We start from the raw sequence: 25,832 nt of genomic DNA, 5'->3' as shown, positions 1-25,832 counted from the left end.
TGCAGGTGCCCTGAGAAAGAAATGAACTGTGACTTGTAGATTATTGTCTTTTGTAGATGGTTTTAGGGTATCACATTTAGTTCCCACACTTCCGATTAGGTAACTGGGCTTATAGAAGCTATACAACTTGCTTCCTAATGACCCAAATAAACATCAAGTTAGCACGGTTTCTGACAGTGTGACGAAGGGTGGACAAAAATTTAAGCCAAGGGAGAGGAGATTTTAGGGCAGCATTCTGTGGTGTGACGCCTTCATCCCCTCCGTCCACGTAAGGGCCTCAAGCCAGTATTGAAAATGAGCCAGCTCGTGCGTGCTGTGTTCATCTGTGGGAAATCACCTTCGGCTTCCAGAATACACTTTATTTGGGGGCCCTTCTGCCACACATAGCCTCTCAGCATGTGCCACATGTTGCTAGGGTCTCAGAGACACGTCCACCTCATACCTCCTTCCGGCGTATGAAAGACTCTGTCGGGGCTGGCCGGGCCCTCCCCCTTCCCATTGACCACGCGGACGTTCAGTGTGTAGTGGCTGAAGGGCTCCAGCCCCGGCAACATGCCGTGGGTCTTGCTGCCCTGGAAAGTGAGGATCTTTTTCTCAATGTGGCGTCTGTTTCTTTTTGATGAATTCTGGTCCGTCCAGTAGTAAATCTGAAGCAGCAAGAACAAAAGTTGGGGATGTATAAGGAGGCAACCAAGATTAAAGTTTTATGGGCTTTTCCCCAGAAAATTCCCATAATTGGTGCATTTTGGAAGCTTACTGGCAAAACTGAAAAATACTGATTCTGAGGCAGGAGAGTCAGAAGCCCACAGATATTGAGGAAAGTCAAATTAAGAATATCTGATAAAGCTGGGCTATCCTATTTTGTTGGAGGAATATAAGTGAAATAAATGAAATAGCACAACACCCATTCAGTTCTCTCTAAAAGCCAATAGAAGGATTTCAGTGTCTGACATGTAAAATATTCTAAAAGTAAAAATTACTGGCCAATATTTAGATACTTTTTCCAGAGTTAATAGAACTTCATGTACAATATGTCATTTAGTTTAGTCCTAAAACCCACAGTGAAGCGTTTATTATTATTATTTCTACAGTACAGATGAGCCTTTGGGTTACCAAGTGACTTGTACAGGGCATAGGACAATCAGGAGTGACTCTAAGTCTGGGGCTCTCGCTCTTATTTTTTGTATTATATTGTAGTTGATTAACAAAGTGTTGATTAACTTTGGTTAAAAGTCCAGAATTGTTGTTTATTAAGTCTTTTTAAATTCTTCTTAGCAGACATTTTTTTAAAGAGAAGTCAACATATACAGAATTGAATAATGTTAGAGAGAAAAAAATAAAATTGAACATGATGCCGTGCAAATAGTGACCTCTAGGGGTCAGGGTTGACAAATCAAAGGAGGGACTCTTTATGGTGAATGTAAAAACAGATGACTATCAATTAAAAAAAAACCCCTTCTTTCTGTGCTTCCCAAGAATGAAGATGGTTGATATTCATAAGAATGACCCAGTTGGTACTATATGATCTTTTATTTTTTTTAATGTCTACATTATTTTCAGGATAATTTGTGTATTCACATGTGGTCGGTATAGTTTTTAAGCTAGGTGCATTTTGTTATATCTGATTTTTCAAACATCAGTTTTACATCTTTTGTGCGTATGTTAATTGCTTAGTTGGCAAAATCTTAGGTTATCTGTGTGAAAAATGGAGAAAACATTTCCCCCCCTCACTTTTGGATACAGTGAAATCTTGATTCAGTTTCAGCTGGGGTTGTTTAGATGTGGCCTGCCCGAGGCGATAAACCAGATGAACTCTCAAGAACAACTTCTCCAGCCAAGAAAAGTGCATCTGGCCTTCACTGATGGGCTGTTCCTAAGGAAAGAACAGGGAAGGTCTCCCTTCACTTACCCGATAGCCTTGCAGGTGTCCTCGCACACTTTTCAGAGGCACTGGGTCCCAGTGCACCTCAGCTAAGGTACTGTTCACCACGGTCACATGCACATTCCCAGGAGCCACCATGGGGACTAGGGAAAGAGAGGGAGGGAGGATAGAAGGGCCAATGTTATTTTGAATTTCATGCAAAAAAAAAGTCACTGTCTAATAATTTTGGCTTTATTGAAGCAATGCTCCAGACCTATTCTATAAATCAGCGGTTCTCAACCTGTGGGTCGCGACCCCGTTGGCGGTTGAACGACCCTTTCATAGGGGTCACCTAAGACCATCCTGCATATCAGATATTTACATTACAATTCATAATAGTAGCAACATTACAGTTATGAAGTAGCAATGAAAATAATTCTATGGTTGGGTCACAACATGAGGAACTGTATTTAAAGGGCCAGAAGGTTGAGAACCACTGCTATAAATGATCAAGGACTGAGAGTAGACTTTGAAAGAATAATATATCTTGCCCTGGCCAGAGCTGCTCAGTGGTTAGTATCATCTGCCTGTGAATCCTAGGGTTGTGGGTTCAATTCCCAGTTGGGGCACATGCTGGAGACAACCAATTGACATGGCTCTCTCACATCGATATCTCTCTCTCTCTCTTATCTCCCTCTTTGCCCTTCCCCTCCTTTCTACTCTTTCTAAAATCAATGAAAAAAATATCCTCCAGTGAGGATTAACCCCCTCCCCCGAAAAGAATAACATTTTTTAAAAAGTAATAACTTTTAACATTCTGAACCTATTTTCTATATAGTAGGCTGTTTAAATTCAGAAATGTTGAACAAAATCATTGCTGCCTCTCTTCCTCCCATTCTAAACACGTCTGGGAATAGACTTGGCTTGCACTTTGTTAAGTCTGTTTTGCTGAGAAAAAGTGTAAACAAAACAGTGTCAGCCACTTACGGTCTTCTCCAGAATGTCCCATAATGACAGCTGGCTCTGGAGCAAACCCCACATCATTCAGAGCCTGGACTTTGATCAGGTATGGAACAAAGGTTGGCGTGCCCGAGACAATATATTTGGATACATTTGCTACCACCACAGACGTCCATTCATCATCACCATCTTTCTGGCGCCAGCTCACTTTGTACTGAAGGCCTGGCCCATTTGATTCGAAACCATTCAAGGGCTACAAGAAAAGCCAAATAATCAGAGCTTATAACACAGATCGACTGCACAACCTTTTACAGAACAACAAAACCAATTCCCAGACTTAAAGTGAGCACTGAAACACTAAAATATAAGCTGCTAACATATTCTCCAGGGACCTTTTTTCTTTCTTTCATTTTTGATGACATTCAAAGCTTTTTTAGTGCCCACATTTCAAAGATTGTTCATTTCTATCTTTTAGTATATACCATATAAGCCTCTCAAACTCTGGCTCCACAGTCAAGGATGGGTGACTTAAAACATTCAGTTACGTAGGTGCCTCTACATCTTCCTGTTTGTGTGACAGTACATCATTGTCTGTTTCACTTGGAGGCTGAAACTTGTGAACTGCATCTATTATGCTTCTACATGTACATATATACGTAAGTATGTACAAAAAGTATACTAGTATGAGCATGCATGAACAGAGCTATCTGAAGTTTTTAAATTATATGTTAATTTTCCAAGTCCAGAAAATACAGATAAGCAAAAAGAAAAAGAAAGAAAAGAAGTTGACTATTAGGAATAACTTGGTACATGTCTTCTAGATGGTTCTATACAATGGTGATACTACTAGCTAGCATTTATTGAGCACATGTATGTGCTAGGCACTGCTGTAGGCATTATATGAAGTTGGTCCTATTATTATTCCAATCATACAAATACATAATGGATATGTTAAACAACTGGCTTAAAGTCACATAGTAAGTGGCAAAGCTGGAATTTGCACGCATTCATTTTTGCTCCAAGGATCAAGATTTTAACTACTACACAATACATTAAATAAAGATATGCAATGTACATTTTCCTTCAAAATGGGTAAAATGGGATTTTAATACAGGTATTATTTTAAAATTAGTTTTTTTCATTATAAAGTGTACAGAGGAAAGTTGAAGGCTTTATACATAGCTCACCTGCCACGTAATCACCAAATTATCGGGCTCTGATCCTAGTCCTTCCACAGTCATGGGATTTTTATCTGGTTCTAGAAGTTAAGCAGCCACACACATGTAAGCTTTGGTCTTTTTCAAACAGTGGAAAACTTTTCTTTTTTATTTCATGCCACAAAAGTCCAGCTTTACCTGCAGCTTTGGTCAAATACTGTTCAGACGCCTCGCTGGGCAAGCTCCTCCCCAGGCTGTTCTCTGCCATCACGCGGAAGGAGTAGTTCACATATGGAGACAGCTTCAGCTGGGCTGTGGTCTGCGTCCCCGGGACTTCCGTTTGGTGGTGCCACAGCCCCGCCTCGTGCATTGCATCTTCATATTCAATGATGAATTCTGGACACAACATACACACGCAACAAATGCAAGACAGTGAATTCAGTCATTCAAGGGTAGGTTGCTAGAATAATGAATAACAATTTAACATGAGTAGTCAAACATGAATTATTTCACTTTCAAGAAATATTTCATTAAGATATTTTGATTTCAGAGTTCTAGCATCCTCTTCAATACCTAAGAATACTCAATAATATTTTTCTAGCGTGCTGAGTGTAGTTACTGAAAACTCTTTAGACGGGATCCGCACATGGCCCTAGGAAAGTTTAAATATATGAAAAGATGGTCAATATTTTTCATTATAGAAGTTAAGTTAAATACAGTGAAAAACCATTTTCCACTAAACAGACTGGCAACAATCAAAAGTTGAACATACTTCCTTGACGTTGACTATGACTCAGGGAAACAAGTATTCTCATACTTGGTGGGAAGTGTGAAGTGGTACAACTTCTATAGAGGGTAATTTAGAACACCTAAAATATTTAACTCAGACACCCTCTGCTTGAGAAATTGTGCTTCTAGCAATTTATTTAGAATATACGCGCTTATACATATGCTCAAATACACATGATAAAGAACCCACATTGCAGCATGGTTTGCAGTTGAAAGAACCTAATTGCAAACAACCTAAATGTTCACCAATAGGACACTCATTAAATAAATTATGGTGCATCCTCACAATGGAATATTCTGCTGCTATAAAAAATGAATGGAACTGCTCCATATGTACTAAAAAGAAGTAATTTCTAAAGTATATTGTTAAGCCAAACCAAGTAGGATATAGAACACCGTGTACCGAGTACTACACTTGTGTAAAAGTAAAAAGATTTACTCTGACACATACACATTCCAATATGCTTGCATGTACATGTATTACCTCTCAGAAGATACATACATACCATTGGTGTCACTGGAGGAGCTGGGAACCAGGGGTGGGAGGAAGACTCACATTTTAGTTCATACCCTCTGCATCTACCGAAATTTTGTGGTATGTACATGTTTTACCCTTATAAAATAGGTACCCATCAATTGCCTGCTATTTGCCATGTGCAATGATATGAATTGTAGATACAAAGGTGAATTAGAAACATCATGTGTTGCAGTGCTTGGTCCTTTCAATCCACACTAATTTGGAAGTGATGATCTCCAGTCTCATAAACTGATCACTTTCAGATTTATGTCTGCAGCCCTTGAAATGCAGACTTGTACAGTTAACTGCCTGCCCAACAACTCCACTTGTTTGTCTATGACAGCATCTCAGATTGGATATGGCCAAAACTGATCTCCACTTCCCTCTCCAAATTCATAGTGACAACTCAGGTCAAAACCTTGAAGTCTTTCTTAGCCCCCTTACTCTTTCATACTCTCAACAGTCCCATTGGCCCTACTTTAAAATACATGCAAATATGACCATTTTTCAGCACCTCCATCTCTCTCAGCCAATTTCAAGCCTCCATAATTTCTTGCCTGAATTATTGCATAACCTACTAACTCACAAGAACTTAAACTTTCTCAGTTCATGGTGCATTTAGTGTTCCGGTAATTTTTTTGATGGCTCCCTTAGGACAAAAGAAATAATTAACACATCCATGTAAGTAGTTAGGTTCATATAACTTAATAACTATTCATGTATTACTATTGGGTACCACATAACTCCTGAAACCTTGTAAACAGATTGGACACCATCTTACTCATTTCCTGTTCCGCAGTGATTTTCACGGGGTCCTTGCCTTTTATCACAGCAAAGGCTTTGTAGAGATATGACAACATTATAATATGATGTAGCAATATCAGATTAAAGCCATAAACTGCCTCAAGCCAACATTTCATGTGGTGCCTTATAGATGTCACTATTTTTCAAATACCAAAATTTAAAAATTGAAAACTTAAAAAATGCCCTGAAGCACCCCTATGAGCCTATGAGTTGGCTGAGGTTCCACAGGGTACTTCAATGCAGTTTGAGACCCAAGAGACTGTTTTCAATGGAATAACCACAGTGATCCATGAATCACTCCTCTACTTAAATCCCTCCAATAACTCCCAAACCCTTATATGGGCCTACAAGGCCTGCAAGTTCACACCCTACCCCCACTCACCAACTCTACCTCTTCAACCTTCTCTCCCTGCTTCACCTCCTCCTGTGCATGTCACTCCAGCCACACTGGCCTCCTAGCAGACACGCCCCTGTTCTAGGGCTTTGCTCTTTTTCTTGCTCTCTTGGGAAAGATCCCCCCCCCCGCCCCCCGAAACTGCATAGTGTGTTCACTTTCTCCCTTCTCTTGTCTTTATTGACATATTCAAATGTTACCTCCTTAATGTGGCCTTTCCTGACCACCCTATTCATAATTACAGCCCTGACCCCTGTCCTCGTTAACTTCCTTCTCATGCTTTATTTTTTCTGCATGACCTAAACATATACCACAAATGCACAACATATATACCCATGCCACAGACAGGCATATAGATATATATGTGTTTGAGTCCTTTAAAAAGCAGATGCTGAGACAGAATTAGAAGTGCAAGAAACTCTGGGGGGCGGTGGGGGGGGGGGAATAATCATGGAAGATAAAAGAGAGAGAGCAGGAGTAGGCAGGGAAGATCTTCAGACTATGATGAAGGTCTGCTGTCCGTGATTGGATGGGGGGAGGAAGGAGCAGTGTGTAGGAAAAGCCTCAGACTGCAGTTACAGCCCGAGCCAGGGCAATGAGGAGCCCAAGCCAAGTTCCGTGCTGGGTGCGGCTAAGCTCTAGGACCCTCGCTGTGCTCAGTCACTGGAATGGCTCAGGAAGATAATGGAGCAGCTCAGGAAGAGAGAGCACTGCAGCAGGTCTTTGGGGAAGGTGCAGCTGATGGACCTGCTGTTAACACTCCTGGCAGCAGGTTCTCTCTTGAGGGGAGCCCTGAGATGTGTGTGTGTGTGTGCGTGTGTGTGTGCGCACGTTACCCACATACATGTATACAAATATATAATAACATTATTTATAATAACAATATTAGTAATTTTACCTTATTTGTATCCTCAAACTAAAATAAAGTGCCATATGGGCAGATAATTTTTATTGTTTTATTTTAGAACAAGGCTTGATAAATAATAGTCATTGAATAAATACCTATTGGATGAAGGGGAATGAAGGAATGAGTAGCAATGCCTTGATCTCTAATACTATCATTGTATCCTAGGTAAAAAGAGTCTCCAAGCAACCTAAACAGCTAATGCATTGAGTTAAGTGGCAGCTCAGTTCATTAGTCTTTCTGCAGTATATACCTGAAGATAACAATATATTATAGGCATGTGTCTACAATCAAGTACCTTCATGGTTTTAAAATTTCTAAACTTACCTATAGGCTAATTTTATTAAGCTCTTCAAGTACCTTTCTGGTATGGTCCCTCACCTGATTTTATTCCCTAAACTTACGTCATCAAGGTGAGGAGTTGACAATGCTGATGCTGCTGCCACTTTGCAGTAAAGGATAATTAGAAGAAAGAGACCTGGGTCTGGAAGTTAACAGACCTGAGGTTAACACACAATTCTGTTACCAGTCGTGGGTTTGAAAAGCCACTATATTCTCTAAGTCTCAATTTCCCAATATATAGGCTAGGCATTATAGCACCTCTTACCCTTTACTCCCCCATTAATGGGTAAAATGAATAACTTACAACACATCTTCTTACAGTGGTAGAAATCTAAAGTATTCCTATGGATCTTAAACACAAAATGATAGTGTGTTTGGTTAATTAACATCTTCAGCAATCAATTAGTGTCCCGTATCAGAAGATAAACCAGAAATAACTCTAGCTCGGAAGAGAAGAAAGCCATAAATAAATGTTTTTGTTCTGTTAGTAATGAAGCAGAGAATGCCATCAAATATCTCTAAGGAATTTCAATTGCATATGATAAAGTGATTCAAAAATGGTCATTATTTGCATCAGCGATGAAGCGAATGGCACCACATACTTGTAATGGGGCTGTTGTTGTCATCGCCTGGGGTCCATGACAGCTGAACACTTTTGTCGAGTTGATCTGTCAATTCTAAATCAAAGGGAGGATTTGGGACATCTGTAGACCAAACACACATCATAATTAACCATCCATCCTTATGAGGTTGTCCTTGTGATACTATTCATAGAGGGATGTATTAAAGGCACAGCATACTGAATGGCCAATGAGCATGCAACTGAAATGAAATGGAAACAGCCGAGGTTGCTGGGAACACACAGCACACCCAAGACAACCCATCAGTGAGTTCTGCTTGCTTCTTTCTCAAATGAAACTAAATTACTTGTAACCAAAACCAGTGAAGTGGGTGTGGGTGGTTCACCAGCACTCTCAGTGTGTGTCTTCTCATGAGCATGAACGAGCAAAGACAGAGAAAATGATATAGAAACTTAATTTCTAATAAATGAGAAACAGAATAGTAAATGCTGAAAAACAAATACAAGCAAGTACATGTACCGTTCAAAGAAGACTCAAATGTTCTCCCTGAAACATGCTAGGCTAAGTTATGGATTTGGGGGGCTCCTGAAGAATATTTATGTTTTTAAGGGCATTCTAAAATTGATGCTCTAGAAGTAGCTCTCAGCATGAACACCGTATGCAGATATTCCGCACAACAGTCACATGGGACGGTATGTTTACTCTTGGAGGACACACGGGTGCAGACACCTTTTAGAATGAAGGTATCCCAGAAGCATGTCTGCCTCTCCTAATGGTGATTCTGAGATCCAGAGAGTTCATGTTCCTCTTTGGGACTTTTCCTGACCTTGCTCCTGGGGTAACTTTGGCTCTTGGAGGAGCAGAGACCGTATAAAAATATGGGCACTTATTTCCTATCAGTAAAGAAGCAATAAAGGCCTACAAAGGAAAGGTCTTCTGTAGCATAAATCTGGCTGAGTTTATGCCACAAAATTAATTTATGTATTTACATGTTAAATAAAGATGAGGGTTCCTTAATCAAAAATATTTCTGGAAATAATTTCTGACTTATTTTCCAAACTCAGAAAAATCACACAACTGTAAGCTGCCCTTTTCTTGTCTTTCTTTAGTGGTTTATCTTTTGTTAACACACAGTGAGTTGGTTTTCTCAGATACAAAGGTCAAATGTTGTTCTAAACATCCATGGCTTTCCTACATAATTTTCTTGAAAATGGAATCTCAAAATATTTACTTTTCCAAAAAAACTAATAGACATCTATAAAAGCCTGATTTTTGTGGAATGATATTTAAAATAGCTTTTTCATTCTGTAAAATGTGGAGGATAGCTTTTGAGCAAACACTATGCTTTTTTATAGGGACATTATATCAAAGAGGGACATTTATAACATGAAATGACTTTAAAATAACACATGAAATGTTTAGAAGAGAGTGGCAATATATTCAGTGAAAGGTTCCAGAGTTCTAATGAAGAAATGATGCACAGCAGTAAAGGAGCAACACAACAGAAGGGGTGACAGCCCTTTCCTTAAAGAAACACAAGGTGTGACAGAGAAAATTAATTTTTCCGCAAATGTGAAATTGTTTGACAGAAAATAGAGAAAGAAGACTCATTAGTTTACCGTAAATGGGAGCTGGAGTTGGAGTAGGAGCTAGAAAGGACATTAATATAAAGGATTTTAATCACAATTAGTAATGGAAAGATATACGATAGCACAAGACGACAAAGATTGAACATGATTAAGATTATAAAACGAAGCCTTATGCTTCACTATGAGCCATGGCATTGATAAACATGCGTTACCAATTTAGTGGGAGAGGGAGGGGAACCTTCCATTTTAAATAAAAGTAGATTATATTCCCCAATTTTCTTATGCAAATATCACTCATACGCATAACCACCATTTTATTCCAGTGCTGCTACAGAGTATAGTTACACTGAAATTATAGCTTCTTGGGTATCTCCCAAAGAAGAAAAACGAGTATTTAACTCACCAATAAAATTGTAAAACTCTAACAAGTAAACAGTTACTGCAGACAACCTTTCCTTCCTACCTAAAACAGTTGTGCTGTGAGTGTTCAGTTCTTACCGACAACGCTAAGCACAGCACTGGCGGAAACGTTGTCCAGAGTTGTGTTGGCCAAACATGTGTAGGTCCCACCATCATTGTCACTTACATCAGCTACCACCAACTGGTCCTTGTCAACAGTGAACCTGTGAATAAAACACATTTTGAGCAACTGAAATGGACATCTAACCACATTTGATGATTGTTTTACTGGCATGAAACTGAATTTGGTAAAAGAGAAAGATGATGAAAATTTGTAGCACATTTAAGCTAAAATCTTATACAATAGGTATCACTTTGATAATGATTATAGTTGGAAAACAATTAGAATGAATTGTAACCTCGGGTTATGAGGGCTATCGAGGCACATGTCCAATGGCGCTCAACCATGTCCCTGGAGTTTTAGGAGCTCCTTAGAGACCAGGGACATCCAGAGGTGAGGTGGGGCAGCTCCAGTTACCTTACTAGAGGGTTTCCTAGGGCTTCTGCTGCTAAGAAACCTTTCAACACTACTCATCCAGCTCAATTTCTAGCAAAGTGTATATTTTATTTATTATTATTAATTTTTATCCTCACCCAAGGATATGTTTCTATTGATTTTAGAGGGGGGGGGAGAGAGAGAGAGAGAGAGAGAGAGAGAGAAAGAAAGAAACATCAATCGGTTGCCTCTCATACATGCCTATCTGAAGATCGAACCCTCAACCTACGTATGTGACCTGACTGGAATGAACCTGCAAACTTTTGGTGTATGGGATAAAGCTCCAACCAACTGAGCTACCCAGCCAGGGCACAAAGTGCATATTTTAAAGTAATTTAGAAGTTACTGCAGAAATTTTGTGTTACTTTTACTACATGCATAAACTCTCATAGGAGAAAGTAAATGCAAAAAACAGGACCAGCTTTTTCACTAGAAACAGGAAGATTTAGATCAGCAATCACCACGAAGAGTCTTCTGGAGGTTACTGTGGGCATGAAAAATTGCTCAGTAGGTAAAAAAACACACAAATCCATGTAAATAGGATTATTGCAGATTAAAAACAAATTCTCACCCAAGGATATGTTTATTGATTAGAGAGAGAGAGAGAGAAATATCAATGTGAGAGAAACATCGATTGGTTGCCTCCCACATGCCCTGACTGGGGATCGAACCACAACCTAGGCATGTGCCCTGACCTGGAATTGAACCTGCCACCTTTTGGGTGTATGTGACGGCATTCCAATCAACTGGGTCACAATGGCCAGGGCAGGATTCATGCAAGGTTTTAACAAGGCTGTATAAATCAACTATCTTCGCAGGGAATTTCCAAGTTAAAGCTTTAGCCAACTTAAAATAAAGGTCATTACTTCATGTTTCCTTCTCATCTTTATCACTCAGATTCCACAAATAAAACTGACCCGTTGGAACCTAGAACTAGATGGAAACTCCGGGCATAGAAAGGAGCAGGCTACATAGTTCTTCTAGGTGCCATTAACAACAACAGGGCACCATATCGGCACCTGGCAGGCAAACCACAGAAACTGTTCCCACCAGCCCCAGCATTCCTTCCAACAGGGGTGATGCTTGTAGCTAAAATTCACACCTTCAGCTCCGTACTTAGTCAAATTGAGGGCCTTACTTGAAAAATAGATACATTTTTTTTTCCATTCTAAGCTAAAGGGCTGCAATATGCTTAGGCTCTTTGAAATGTTTTAGATTCTGCCCTAGCCAGTTTGGCTTAGTGGTAAGATCAGGGGTCCTCAAACTTTTTAAACAGGGGGCCAGTTCACTGTCCCTCAGACCGCTGGAGGGCCGGACTATAGTTTAAAAAAAAAAACTATGAACAAATTCCTATGCACACTGCACATATCTTATTTTGAAGTAAATAAACAAAATGGGAACAAATACAATATTTGTATTTGCATGTGGCCCGCAGGCCATAGTTTGAGGACCCCTGGGTAAGATAGTCGGCCCTTGGACTGAAGGGTCATGGGTTCCATTCCGATCAAGGGCACATACCTGGGTTGTAGGCTCGGTCCTCAGCCCCGGGAAAGGGCATGTGTGGGAGGCAACCAATCAATGTGTCTCTCTTACATCGATGTTTCTCTCTGTCTCTCTTCTCCTTTCCACTCTCTCTAAAAATCAGTGGAAAAAATATCCGCGGGTGAGGATTAACAATAACAAAAAATTACAAGGTTTCAGGCACACTCTGGTGATTAAAGAGATCATACTTCTGCTTATTTGTAGGCTGGTAATGAAAACATCTGTTGAGACTTCACTGTACAAGGCAGGAAACAATGGACATTGTCCAAAGCCTGGAAAGTTTTTCTCCTCCTGAATTACACAGGAGACCAACACACAATGACAGACAAACATTCTCAGGGTCTTGTTTCAATAACCTGATTAGGTACAGACATTTTACAGCAGGAAGAACCTGTGTATCTATTTTGGACAAAGCAGACTTCAGAAACTTTTAAATATCATGGTTAAGTCATTATACAATAAACCTTTAGTCAACAGCAGCTTAAAGACAGAAGCAAGAGAAAGGAAAGTGATCATCTTCAAATACCTTCCGTCACTGGGCAGCTCACCGTTGTCCTTCAGCCAGATGACAGTAGGGATCAAGGTATGATCATGTTTCACTTTGCATTCAAAGGACACTGTGCTCCCTCTTTGCACAACTGCATATTCAGGCTGTTTAATGATCCTTGTTGGATCTAAAATTTAAAGTTATTGTTATCGATTGCCCAAGCTGGGGAATTTGCTCACAGTCACATAATTCTTGAAAAAAAAATTTGCCACCTCTGCCTCACCTTTGATTTCTAAGTGAACTTCATTCTTTGCCATCCCTAACTTATTCCTTGCAACACATGTATAAGTTCCTGTGCTGTCCTTTTGGGCCACAGGAATTTCCAAAGTTCCATTTTCATGTAAAACATAAGTGTCTTCACGAAGAGCACTCCCTTTAGTTCCTTTGAACCTTCATGGAAATAATCACAATGAGAAGCAAAACACATCACAATTTGAAGTCAGACATAAAATGCCACATTCAAGGTCAATACATCATGATACGCGTTATAGATTCAAGTTCAGAGATGTTTGGAATCTGCACAGCATATTGCAAACTTGCACGTCAGCGGGATCAATGTAAAGACAGGATGTAAAACTGGAGAATTCAATGATCAGTGGTGCTTGAAGAATTAGGGTGACAATACACGATACTTAAATTGTAATTTTCAAAAGGATAGATTTATAATTTTATAAACACATTACTATAGACTCTATCTCTAAATAAGTGATAAAATAGGCCCAATGAACACTGCTCTTTTTGACATTTCCCTCCTATTGTGAAGTATTGTAACTTCATTCTAAAGAGATTTTGATTTCAAGACTATAAGGTTTGTACTTCTGAAAGTATGACTAGAAAAATATTCAGGGTAGAAAAAAGATAAAGCATACATATGTACCTTTCAGCTTCCTGGCTCGTGTCAGACAGAAGTAAGGGTGGATGAAAAGGCTAAATCAACCAGGACTAAGTGTGACCCTGCCCCCTTCACTAGGAAATCGTGTGCACAAGCATCCATGCCTCTGTGGTTGAAGTGGGGGATATGGTGAGATTATCCTTTCATCTTACACCTGGCTTTCATTTCACATCAGCAGGAGGAGCCCAGCACAATGTCTGGCATCTCACAGATGACCAATAAATGAATGCTCCAATTTTCTTTCACTCATTCTTTCTGAGCTGTGCTTATGCTAGCCTTGTTTCTTTTAGCTCGTGCTACAGTGAGCAAGCTAGGTGATGAGCAGAACTTGTGTCAGGAGTGTTATAGGGAAGAGGAAGGGCTAAAGTGGGAGGTAAAGGGACACAGTAGAGCTTGGCTGGATCCAAGTCAGGAAATTCAGGTGGGGGAGGTAATAAAGGTAAACACTAGTAATAACAAATTCTGATTTTGAGCTTATAGAATCTCTTTCCCACCCCAAATGATATTTGATTTTCAAGGAATGTCCCCCAACCAACGCTTCTAGCCACCATTCATGAAGTCCCAGGTAATGTCCATGGCACTGTAAAATGCAACAACCTTAAGTTTTATAAAAAACATTTACATATATCTCTGTGGTTGACAATGCGTGCTGTTAAACAGATTAGACACGTGAAAGTATTTAGCACAGAACACGTAGTTAATAAATATTTGCGCATACATTTAATAATTAATAATATGATGGATTCTGCACTGCCTTTCCCCTATATGTTCTCTGACTAAAACCCAACATATTGAGAAATTTGAAGGTGTTAGCAAATGGAAACATTAAAAAGAAATAGGGCCAATACTTACCACTCAATGGTAGGTAGAGGAGACCCAAAGAAGGCACAGTCTAGTAGAGCGGGCCTGTTTGCAATGACCTGATAGAGTGTGTTTTCAGATGTAAGGATGCGTGGTGGCTCAGCTAGAAACGTTTAGAAAAGGTAAAGTAAATATAAAATAAACATCCAGAGCCACCATCTATTTTATTGCATTTTGTTTTAAGGCCATTAGAGTTTATGGAAAAGCACAACCAATATGCCTCTGCCCATACATTCTCTATCAGGCATAACACTACCAGACACTCAAGGAGGAAAAATAAGTCTTCTCCCTCTGCCTCATGCCCCACATATTACCAGGCATAGGGTTTTAATAATTGATTTATTTATCTATATCTTCTACTCCACTGCGAATCCCTTGAAGGTAGGGAATGTGCTAGTTTTCCCCAGGAACTAGCACAGTGTCTGGCACAAAAATCATGACTAAGTACATTTTTGTTGAGTGACTGGCCCATCATAACCCCTGAGTTATAGTGGGGTGGGTGGGTGGGAGCAGAGCCGGCAGAAAAGAGCACAGCACTGATGATTAAAAAACAGAACCAGAGATCAAAGCTGCTTCCCAAACATCCACCAATATCTCACTGCTCAGCTCTTCCTTTGATTTACTGACCTCCATTCCAAGCATAAAGGGGAAATATGAAGTGTCGGTTGGCTTCCTAACTAATTTTGTGTGAAAGGGAGCCCACCACCCTTAGCAAGACTTGAAATATAATTCCCTGGCACCATGAAAACAATTCTCACGCAAACTTTTAACAAGTTTGGTATTTTGGTAGTTTCGTCCATTACAAGGAAAACAATGTTCACATAACCAACCATTTCAGAATATGTTTGAATATGTCATAGTTTTCAAAAATGTATTACTATGAATTAAATGCACACCTGTGACTTAGATAGAGGCCAACTGTTATGATTAATGACTTATTTTTAAAAAAATCAGAACTGTTACTCAAGTTGTCTGTTTGTAGGATGGAACAGCAGTAACATTCTGTTACTAATGGCAACTCAATGCCATTTTCCTATTGAGGGGTTTGATAGCTGGTCTAACCATCTGTGAACAGAGCAGCCTGACCATTTGGTTATTTGTACAATGAAGAATAGCCCATGACAAACACTGTGTTATGAAAGAACATTAAGAGTAGACTGCAATACCCTTTAGAGCAAGGTTTGTATCGTATTCAGCTTTCTTTATCCCTGTTAGTTCCAAGAACCCAGCATTGCACATAGTAGCTGCTTAATGCATTTTTGCAAAATGACTGGAAAACAACAGGAGTCCTGAATTTAACCTGCCATGTCTTCAATAGAGGAAGAGCTTACCCAGCACATTTACAAATGCATTTCCCAGCAAATATCCGTATTCATTAGAGGCATTGCACTGATACACGGCACTGGATCTTTCTTGAACGCTTGAGAAAATAATGGTATCTCCATTTATTTTTCTGCTGGGGTCATCAGGGGCAACTGTTTGGGTGTAAAAATAAAAAAGTATACATTTATTCCTCTTTGCTTAGAAGATGTAAAGCTGAGGTCTACATTATAGTAAGCAGAACAAATACAGACTGATCTAGGTATATCCAGTACGAAGGACAAGACCAAGAACTGAGGCAGAAGCCACAATTTTCCTTCCTCAGAACTTAGTTATCACTTAGCATGGGTGTATGCTGGATATTCACCTAGTTTTAAGTGGACTGACTGAATATTATTTTGAGAGATGCAGGAACAGAAAAGCACAAGTTAGGTGAAAACTGCAATACAAATTTAGGAAAATATTTCCTTGTTCACAAAGAAATCATGGACAGCAAAAACTAGTCAAAAACAATATAGGATCCCTCTAGCTCATCCAAATCTATCTTTTAAGAGCCTCTTTTTGAAAAGGAAAGAAAGAAAGGAAGGAAGGAAGGAAGGAAGGAAGGAAGGAAGGGAGGGAGGGAGGGAGGGAGGGAGGGAGGGAGGGAGGGAGGGAGGGAGGGAGGGAAAGAAAGAAAGAAAGAAAGAAAGAAAGAAAGAAAGAAAGAAAGAAAGAAAGAAAGAAAGAAAGAAAGGAAAGAAAGAAAGAATGAAAGAAAGAACGAACTAATAATCAAATGTAAAGATACTTCTTTTCCTGTTTTGGAAATTCCTGGCATAGAAATACATTGTGTAAAAATTCTTTGAAAGGTAGTATTTTCAGCTAAACCTCTCAAGTACTTAAAAAAATGTTAAGACCGGGATTGGTCCTTACTGACGTGGAATGACACTGGTCGGGTAATGTAATACGTGAGAATTATGTCCAGGGCATGCCCAACAATTTGGAGGTGCTGCATTCCTGAGCTAAATCCCTTCGTGTGAATGCTAAAGCCTAGGCGGGGCCTTCCGTTGCTTTAAAAGGACACTGCAAGGGCTAACAGGCATCTGCCTCGGCGTGCTGACCCAAAGCAAAACCGAGTCACAGCCACCTTTCTCTCCAACTGCTCTTGCAACTTGAGCCACTTAAGTAGACTTGGCTTTCAGTCTACACACCATTTTCCCCTTTGATAACAGGAAATGAATGTGCATCTAAGACATGATTATCACTGCATTCAGACTCCTTTATCGCTTTAAAATTTCAAATATTGGGTTCATCTGTGATTAATTCACTTTAATAGAAGTAAGCCAAAATATAGTTATTAATCTTTGTTCTACCACACATATTCAATGTGCTCATACTTTCTGCATTAGTTTTCTACTGCTATCACAAATTATTACAAACTTAGTGGCTTAAAACCACACAACTTTACTATTATACAGATTTGTATGTAGATGTTCAACACTCAGATCACAATCAATAGGTAATTTGTGAAATTATCTTAAATACTCCAGTTAGTTCAACTAGTGATCAGGTTGTATCAAGGCACTTGAGTCAGCTTCTTAGCTCATACCTGCTGTTTATGAGTCTGATATTTTAAAAATTGCCTTAGGAAACATGTTCTTCTAACCAGAAGACAATAACAAGTTTGAACTCCTTTAACAGGGTATAAGTTTTATCAATAAACTACAGGAGAGAACAGAATGTCACAGTAATGAAGGAAGTGAACTACAGCTGTGACCAGGCATCCAGGTACCCTGAGAATGCAGTATACCTCAGGGCAGCCGTGTTCCTTGTTCCACATCCAAGTCTAGTATCTTCAGGATCTTTTGACTCACATGCTCTCAGTGATGTCCATCCACTGCCTCAGCAAGGCGTGCTGGAGCAGAGCTGAATAACAAATCTGGACCCAGCACTCGCGCACTCACTGTTGGGATTCCTCAGGGGACTCTCGGCACCCCTACATGTCCATTCGGACTGCACCTCTGTGGACATGCCACGGAGTGGAGGGCCGGGAGTGAGTGACGGGCATTTGACAGTGATGAGGCCCGCGGAGACTCTGGGCCTTATTCATCTGGATGGGTGGCAGACTAAGTGAGAAGAGCTCCTCACATTCCTTGAGTATGTTGTGCTTTTAGAAGTTATACCATCCTGTGTTGCTTAATGGTATAGAGTTCCAGTTTTGCAAGATGGAAAAGTTCTGGACGTCTCTTTCACAATAATGTGAATATATTTAACACTACTGGACCGTATACTTAAAAATGGTTAAGATGGTAAATTTTATATCATGTGGAGTTTCTTAACCACAATAAAAAAGGTTATAGCACCATGAACATGGAAGACCAGCTCAATGAACAAAGCCAGCAGGACAGTCTTCCTCCAGTGGGGACTCATTAGTCACATCATAAAATAAACTGTTTTAAAAAGGTTTTATGCAGCCCAGTTGCACCTTTTGATGTTATTCTTTACATGAAAGGCATCCAACTGTCCGTGCCTTATTTCTGTTAAGTGGAGCAGTCTTTGAATATGTTTGGCAAGATTTTCAGGAATAAAATAAACCCTTTAGGTAAAGAACAAGCAGGTCTCTCTCCATGGGGCTTGGTCTACATTTTCCTTAAGCACTTACCAATGAAATGCAAACAAACCCAGGAACTGTCCGTGGCTCAGCTGGTATTTGGACAAAGAATGAAACTGTACAGAGATACCTGAATGAAGCCTTTGGACTCTGGGCTGGCTACTGGGTGGGAGTAGCTCTCCAGTGCAAAGCTAAGTTATCCAAAGGAATAATAATTGAGTCTAGAAACAATTAATTTCATTTGCTAATAATGAACATTGGAGGAAGAAATCTAAGAGCACAGAATCACTGCATAGAACTTAAAGCCCCAAAGGTAAGGCTCTGAACTTGGATGATAGGCTTCCAATAATACTTTCTTTTATCTAACTCCCCTGACATGACAGCCTGAATTATAAATGCTTCCAACGTTTAGATAATGAGAAGAAGAAGAATGCTTACATGTATAGCATTATTTTAAAAATACTGTGTCTATTGCATAATTTTATTTTAAAAATAACTTTGTGAACTAGGTTAACTAGCTATCAGATGCACTCGAGCCTGGAGCACTTAATGGTTTGTTTACCATGAGATCAATGCTCAGCTTTTCTGGGTTAGTCTGCTTCATAAACATCTCCAGAAATCTGAACATTTGGGAATAACGTAGACCAAGTCTCTAGGTGAAGAGGTGGATTTTCCTCTTCAGTTGCTTATTTCATCCACTAGAAGGATTTTCCTTTTGAGGAAAGGAAGAAGGTTGGTGGAATCTTGGGAATATCCTGGTCCCTTCCTCCATTCCCTTGGCTGCTTATCATATCTTACTGGTTTTCAGTCTCTCCTGCAATGTCAGTGATATATATAATTGTGGCAGGAGATCTATGCATTCTCTCTCTCTCTTCATTCCCTGCCCTCCTCATGTCTTAGAGAAAAGAAACCTTTTGACATAATGGTGGTGTGATGTTATATATGCTCCATGCGAGAGAATCTGAGGCCGACCACAACTCACATGGAACACGGTTACAGACTGACAAATGTTAGGCTTCCTGCTGCCTCCCAGGACAGGGATAGGGACTGTGGTGCCCACGACCCTGGCCTTGGACATTTTCTTTCTGGAAGGATTCTACTTCCACACCTTCCCAGACACTGCAGGTCACATGATAAGATTAAAGTTCTCTGCAGCTGTGTTCTTTCTCCTGACTTCTGTAGGTTGTTTAAAGAATATTTTAGGTGATTTGGGGGGAAATTCCATATCATGCAGTCTATTATTATTATTATTATTATTATTATTATTATTATTATTTTTGCTACAAGAAAAGTTTAAAGTAACCTGGCCAGTCTCGGGGGACAGAGTTTTGGAAGACATTGAGATTAGATTCCAGACAGTTTTTGAGTTAATTCTTCCAGTTTTGTAAAACAGGTCCCAGGTCTGAAATGCATAGTCACAAATCAATAACACTATTTTGCTAGCAAAATCCCCCTCTATCCTCCTGATCCTATTACTCCTTCACAGAAATTATGTGCACTTGGCAGCCAGGGCCTGCAGAGGGAGGAGGAGTGTCAATGTCCTTGGATGACTGCCTACAAGCCAGGTATGGGGAGGCTGTGTATCTGGGAGTATGGTCCCCTGAGAGTGCCTCTGCTGTGTGGCACCTGGTGGGGACTCCAGGCACCTGGCAGAGATGCTACGCAGCTCCCTGCATGATAACGCTGCAGAGGCACAGCTGTCCCCTGCCCCTCACCCTTGGCAGCTGATCTACCCAAGGTTTCTGCAGCCTCTTTGGTGAAAGGTGTGTCAGCAAATCAGCTTGTGCTCCCAGCAAACTTACGAGGCCCAGTCTAGGCCCTCTTGAAGGTTATAAATGCCTACCATGCCTATTGTGTGCCACTGTATGCTGCAGCAGGCTTCGCTCTTTCTTGCCTACCGCTGCCTTTCTGCCAACCTTTCCCCAGGACCCATCATTGCTGGATGCAGCAGTGGGGGTGCACCATTCAGCAAACTGCAGATGAGAAACAAGTCCCAAGCCCCTGTTTCCAGAACAGTCCCAAACCTCAAAGGCAATTCTGCTTAGGAGCCTCTAAATTCAGAGGGCAACCATCCAGCAGAGTGGAGAAGCACAAAGCTCCTTGAAATTCCATGAATTTTTGACAGTTTTCTTCCCCATTTACTCCTTGTGTTGTATCAGGGTAGGTAAACCCAAGGTGAGGCATGTAGGCTGACTGTGAACTCAGTAGATGGTCCAGATGCTGAGGGTGGGAGCAGAGAACAGCCGTGAGCCTGCAGTATCATCCTGCAGAGAGCTACGAGGGTCCCCACCAGGTGTCTCAGCTCTTTGCCTTTTAGTTATGAGATTCCAAATAGCAATCCATACATGTTTAGTTTGGCCACCAACTGTGGAGAAAGACACCTTGTAGGGATGCTTTATATCACTGCCGTGTAAACATGCGGCACCTGCTCCCAGCACCATGGGGCAGCCTCGTGGGCCAGAATCCTTGTCTGCGGCCATGCCATGGTGGTTCTCTCCTTGCTTGTCCACCAGAGTGACTGCTCTGAGGCACAGCAGAGGTCAGGGACCCTGGACCTGTAGGCATGTGGAATTCTCATCCTACCTTCACTCAACTTCCTGTTTTCCTTCCCGTGGGGACTTAAATACTTTTGCGATGGAAGAAATGAACTCATATGGAACCTGACTTGACAGCTTTTTTTTTCCTCTTTCTCCTCTGGACCTAATCAGATAATTTGGGGTTATAGTAGAAGGCCCTACCTTATCTCCTGGGACTACTGCTCTGAGCCAACCTCCCCACCCCAAGAAGGCCTTCCATAGTTGATCCTTCCCCCAAACGTTTCACTTAAAGAGGAATGTCTATGAGTGCATTTCAAAGCTCTTAATACAACCAGGGTTACAAGGTTCCCTGAGAGACACTGCCTGTCCTGGGTTTGGTATGACAATATGTTGAGCGAATTAGGAAGAAAGATCAGCTTCGTAATTTAATCTCCCCTTGTTCTTGTGTCGCATTCTGGCTGCCAAGCAGCATTCCCTGGCTCCCTGAGGCTGGGTTTTAAACAGAAACGGATTTTCTCTCTGTCTGGGTCTAAGGGAAGGCCTGAACTCCAAGAAGGGGAAATGTTCCCAGATGCTCCGGCGGGTGGCAGTGGTGGTGGGTGGGGTTGAGAAAAGGGAGTCTCGGTGGGCTCTCTGTGGATGCCATGGCTCAGGATGGGGGGCAGAGAGGTGCAATACTTGTTTTCAGTTTTCTTTTCGTTTGCTACAATCCCCTTCTATCCTCAAGCCTTTAACAAAGTTTTATAAAACTGGTGTTTGCTATGATTTAGGAAATTAATGGAAGGGAAGGCCTGTGGCCACACTTGAGGGTCTGTCCAAGGCAGCAGAATGGCAGCCTGGACCAGTTGGCTGAGAAAAACTTCGGGAGTGGTCCAGGGAAAGTGCCAGGAGAGGTGACAGCTGCAGCCAGGACTGTGTGAGAACTGCTCAAGGACGATCTCCGCTATCCCCGGGAAGGGAAACTGGTCAAGGTTGAGTGTCCTGCATTGGCCCGGGTGAGAGGGTGTGTTCTTTGGCTATTAAGTGGAATAGTGACCCCTGAAGCCTTGAGAACTTGGGGACTTCTGGGCTATATTTAGGTATTAAAAACTCTTTAAATTAAGACAGCTATGTTTCTTATTCCTCCAGCCACTGGCTCTATCCCCAAGCCTCCCACCCCACCTCCTCTGACTCTTATGATGTTTCTGTAAACCACTTCACATTCTGAACAAAGAAGATAAACTGAGCTTCTCCGTGAAGTTTAATTTTGACCCTGCCCTTCTTCCTATGATGCTTGTAAACAAACAAACAAACAACAAAGGAACTATCCCCAAGTCCCAATCAACACATGCCATGATAGTACAAATACTCCATCTGAATAAATATCTAAGGTAGAAAGATAAAAATATAAAGGTAATCTGTTTACCTTATACATGACTTCCTTCCTTAACCCACATTATTTTATCACTATTTGTTCCCTGTTGACATGTACCTATGCCCTGAAAATATACCACCACGGGAGCCAGTCAAGGAAACTTACTTTCTATTGGGACTCCGTTCGACAACCAGCTAATTCTGGGTTTGGGGTTGCCGTTAGCTCTGCAGATCAGGGCCCCGTCCTCTCCTGGGGACAGCACAAGATTTTGAGGTGCCATGATCCAGTATGGAGCCGCTTGATTGAGGAAAGAAAAAAAACACACAAAAATGTGAGTCAAATAAGAATTCTAGCTAATTTAGTATAATGACCTATTTTAATAAAAAGCATTTTGCAAAACATTTGTTAGTTTTATTTTTTAGAGTGAGTAGGTTTATCAGTGATGCTTCCAATAATACTTCAGGTTTTCAAAAGAATGTTTAAAAAGACTCACTGATATCTAGTTATTATTTCTAAATCTTTTTGATATAATTATCATCTGTTTTACATTAATTAATCATACATCAAACAAGCCACAGATTTATCCAAGGGTTAGAGCAATTTACAGGTGCAGATAGGACTGAAAAAATATGAATTTAAATGCGGAGCCTCACAGAATATATGTCATTATAAAATTAGGAAGCAATTTTTAAAACTTTGCAATTGTGAAAAGTTGCAAGGTTAATATATAGTGTTCCCAGAAGCCCTTCACCCAGCCATCTCTAATGTTAGTATCTTATATAACCACGGTATAGTCATCAAAACAAGAAATTAACATTGGTGCAGCGCCATTAACTAAACAACACACTTTATTAGAACTTCCCCAGTTTTCCCACCGTCTTATTTCTGTCCCAGGACCCTGGACACCACATCGTATTTATTTGTCATATTTCCTTAGTTTCCTCCAATCTGAGAATTTCTTGGTCTTTGGTGTCTTTCATGACGTTTAGACTTTTGAAGAACACTGATCAGTTATTTTGTAGAACGCCTTTCGACTTGGATTTGTCTGTTTTCTCACAATTAGACTGAGGTTTTGGGTGATGGCTCTTCTGATTACATCATATCAGGGAGCACGTGATATCAACATATTACTGGTTGTGTTAATCTTGATCTCCTGGTTAAGGTGACGTTTGCCAGGTTTCTCCACTGTAAAGTTAGTATTTTCCTGCTTTCCATACTCTATTTACTTAGTGAGGCACTGAGTTCAGCCCACATTCAAGGGGAGGGAACATAAGCTCCATCTCCTTAAGGGAGGAGTATAAAGAATGTGAAGACATCTATTAAAACTGCCTCAGTAAATTATTTTCTTTTGTGGCGGGATAAATACCTTGAGGCTATACAAATATCCTCCTTCTCCTTAAGGTTTCATCCACTAATTTTAGCACTCATCACTGGCTCCTGCCTGCAGCAATTGTAATGGTGGGATTCTAATGGTGATTTTCCATTTCCTTCACTCTTTCTACATTTATTAGTTGGGATTCTTTTGTAAGGAAGATTTGAGGAAGCTATTTTTAATCTTATTTAGATGCACAATAAGTATAAACAGCAATGAGAAGAGATTCACAGTATCATGAATGTTGATATAAATTTACATTTATTATTATTGAAGAATATAATGGAAGGCATACGAATTGGAGATTTAGGGCCTCGCATGAATGCAAGAGCAATACATTTTAAACAATGGTATGTACCTTTCACTGTGACAGAAATGGTGTGATGGATGACTCCTAATGCATTTTTGGCTATACACTGGTACTTCCCCGAGTCTGCTTCTGAAACCTGAGTGATCTGCAGAGTTTTCTGAAAATTCCTATAAAATGTCCGGTTGATGGGTAGTGTTCCATCTTCTTTTATCCAGTAAATAATTGGGGTAGGCCTGATAAGATAAATAAAGGATGATGACACAAAAAAAGAAGTTACCTAACTGCTTTTGAGGGTGAAATTTCATGCAAGTTTATAATAAATGCTTTATATAAAGCTAATGAGAAGCATATAGGTACTTTAACTAGCATCACACTTTTATAAATAATGCTCAGAACCTTATGTTTAAGGCTATCAGCTACCATTTTCACATAAGCAGAACTAAGCTACTTTGTGGCACACCATAAACTTTGACTGCAGTGGTGCGGTGAGTATGCCAGCACGAGTTACTTTACTGACGGGACCTAAATGTTTTCTTCCAAGTTCTCGTCAATGAGGCACTCTTGGAAAATTTTACATGCCAATCAAAAGGTACTATGCCAATCAAAAGAATTACCGTGAAATTAATGATACTGAGTTAGATTTTTTTTTTTTATCAGCTAGAGTTAGAGATGCACAGAGAAAGAGATGATACACATAATTGTGCCCAGGAATTTTTTTTACACACATTTCCACATCAAATGGAAGAACTTTTTTATTTCAAAGAAGGCTATCTGGTAATGTAAATGAAGTAATTAGAGAGATGGTGCTCTTTCCTTAATGTCATTATTATTTACTAGAGGCCCGGTGCACGAATTCGTGCATGGGTGGGGTCCCTCGGCCTGGCTGGCAATCAGGGCTGATTGGGGCCCATCTCATTCAGTCCTGGTCGGTGCTGATCGGGCCAGCCGGCCGGGGGGGAGGGACCGTGGGAAGTTGGCTGGCTGAGGGAGGTTGGCTATGGGAGCACACTACCAGGGGGCAGCTCCTGCATTGAACACCTGCCCCCTGGTGGTCAGTCGCATCATAGCTACCAGCCGGCCGTAAAGGTCACTTAGGCTTTTGTATATATAGAGATTTTAAAATATTATACCAGTTGACAAGAAGAGATTAAACTCATGTATTACACCATTTCTCACGGTGTTTCTTATTTAATTATGAAGTATAAAGACCAATGAAAAGCCAGAACACAGGCTTAGAGTTAAAGATCTGCTTTCAAGTGCCAGCCCTGTTCCTAAATTGTTCTCTGACCTTGGCTCCTTGGCCTCTTTGGACTTCAGTTTCCTTAGCTGCCTTACTGGGGATAATAATGCCTAACTCGATCAAGTGGCTTTAGAAGCTTTTCATGAGGGTAAAATAAAAATCCACTCGACGCAAACATTTACTAGGCACGGAACTAGAGACCAAGCATTGAGTTGTGTGTTGGGAAGATAAAGATGAAGAAAGAATGATCCAGGCCCTCAGGAAGATCACAATATTTGTCATTAGAAATGCAAGTGGGATTAATTGATTATTTTAAAAATTGATTTTGATATATTTGGTTAAATAAAAATAATTTAACACACACATATATTTGATGAAACGGTTTCTAAAATAAGGCATGATGTGAATATA

General features: G+C 40.4%; 1 protein-coding gene across 25 annotated transcripts in view; it reads right to left on the bottom strand.

Moving 5' to 3' along the window:
• The window catches only part of NRCAM (neuronal cell adhesion molecule), a 255,311-nt gene that overhangs the window by 25,672 nt on the left and 203,807 nt on the right, over nt 1-25,832 (bottom strand). For 18 of the 25 annotated variants that reach the window (XM_036327473.1, XM_036327498.1, XM_036327472.1 and 15 more), the window contains 14 exons: nt 24,230-24,414; nt 22,665-22,796; nt 16,027-16,170; nt 14,687-14,798; nt 13,166-13,332; nt 12,922-13,069; nt 10,397-10,521; nt 9,929-9,958; nt 8,331-8,432; nt 4,177-4,374; nt 4,009-4,079; nt 2,849-3,074; nt 1,910-2,025; nt 443-647 (listed from right to left, as the gene is read on the bottom strand). In XM_036327473.1, the coding sequence (XP_036183366.1) occupies nt 443-647; nt 1,910-2,025; nt 2,849-3,074; nt 4,009-4,079; nt 4,177-4,374; nt 8,331-8,432; nt 9,929-9,958; nt 10,397-10,521; nt 12,922-13,069; nt 13,166-13,332; nt 14,687-14,798; nt 16,027-16,170; nt 22,665-22,796; nt 24,230-24,414 (1,961 nt within the window). The remainder of the gene's footprint in view (nt 1-442; nt 648-1,909; nt 2,026-2,848; nt 3,075-4,008; nt 4,080-4,176; nt 4,375-8,330; nt 8,433-9,928; nt 9,959-10,396; nt 10,522-12,921; nt 13,070-13,165; nt 13,333-14,686; nt 14,799-16,026; nt 16,171-22,664; nt 22,797-24,229; nt 24,415-25,832) is intronic. The other 7 variants (XM_036327477.1, XM_036327478.1, XM_036327490.1 and 4 more) reach the window with 1 other exon arrangement.

Source organism: Myotis myotis, unplaced genomic scaffold, assembly GCF_014108235.1.
Source record: "Myotis myotis isolate mMyoMyo1 unplaced genomic scaffold, mMyoMyo1.p scaffold_m19_p_11, whole genome shotgun sequence".
Taxonomy (NCBI): Eukaryota; Metazoa; Chordata; class Mammalia; order Chiroptera; family Vespertilionidae; genus Myotis; species Myotis myotis.
Note: the sequence above shows the minus strand (reverse complement) of the source record. Positions and strands in the feature narration are given on the sequence as shown.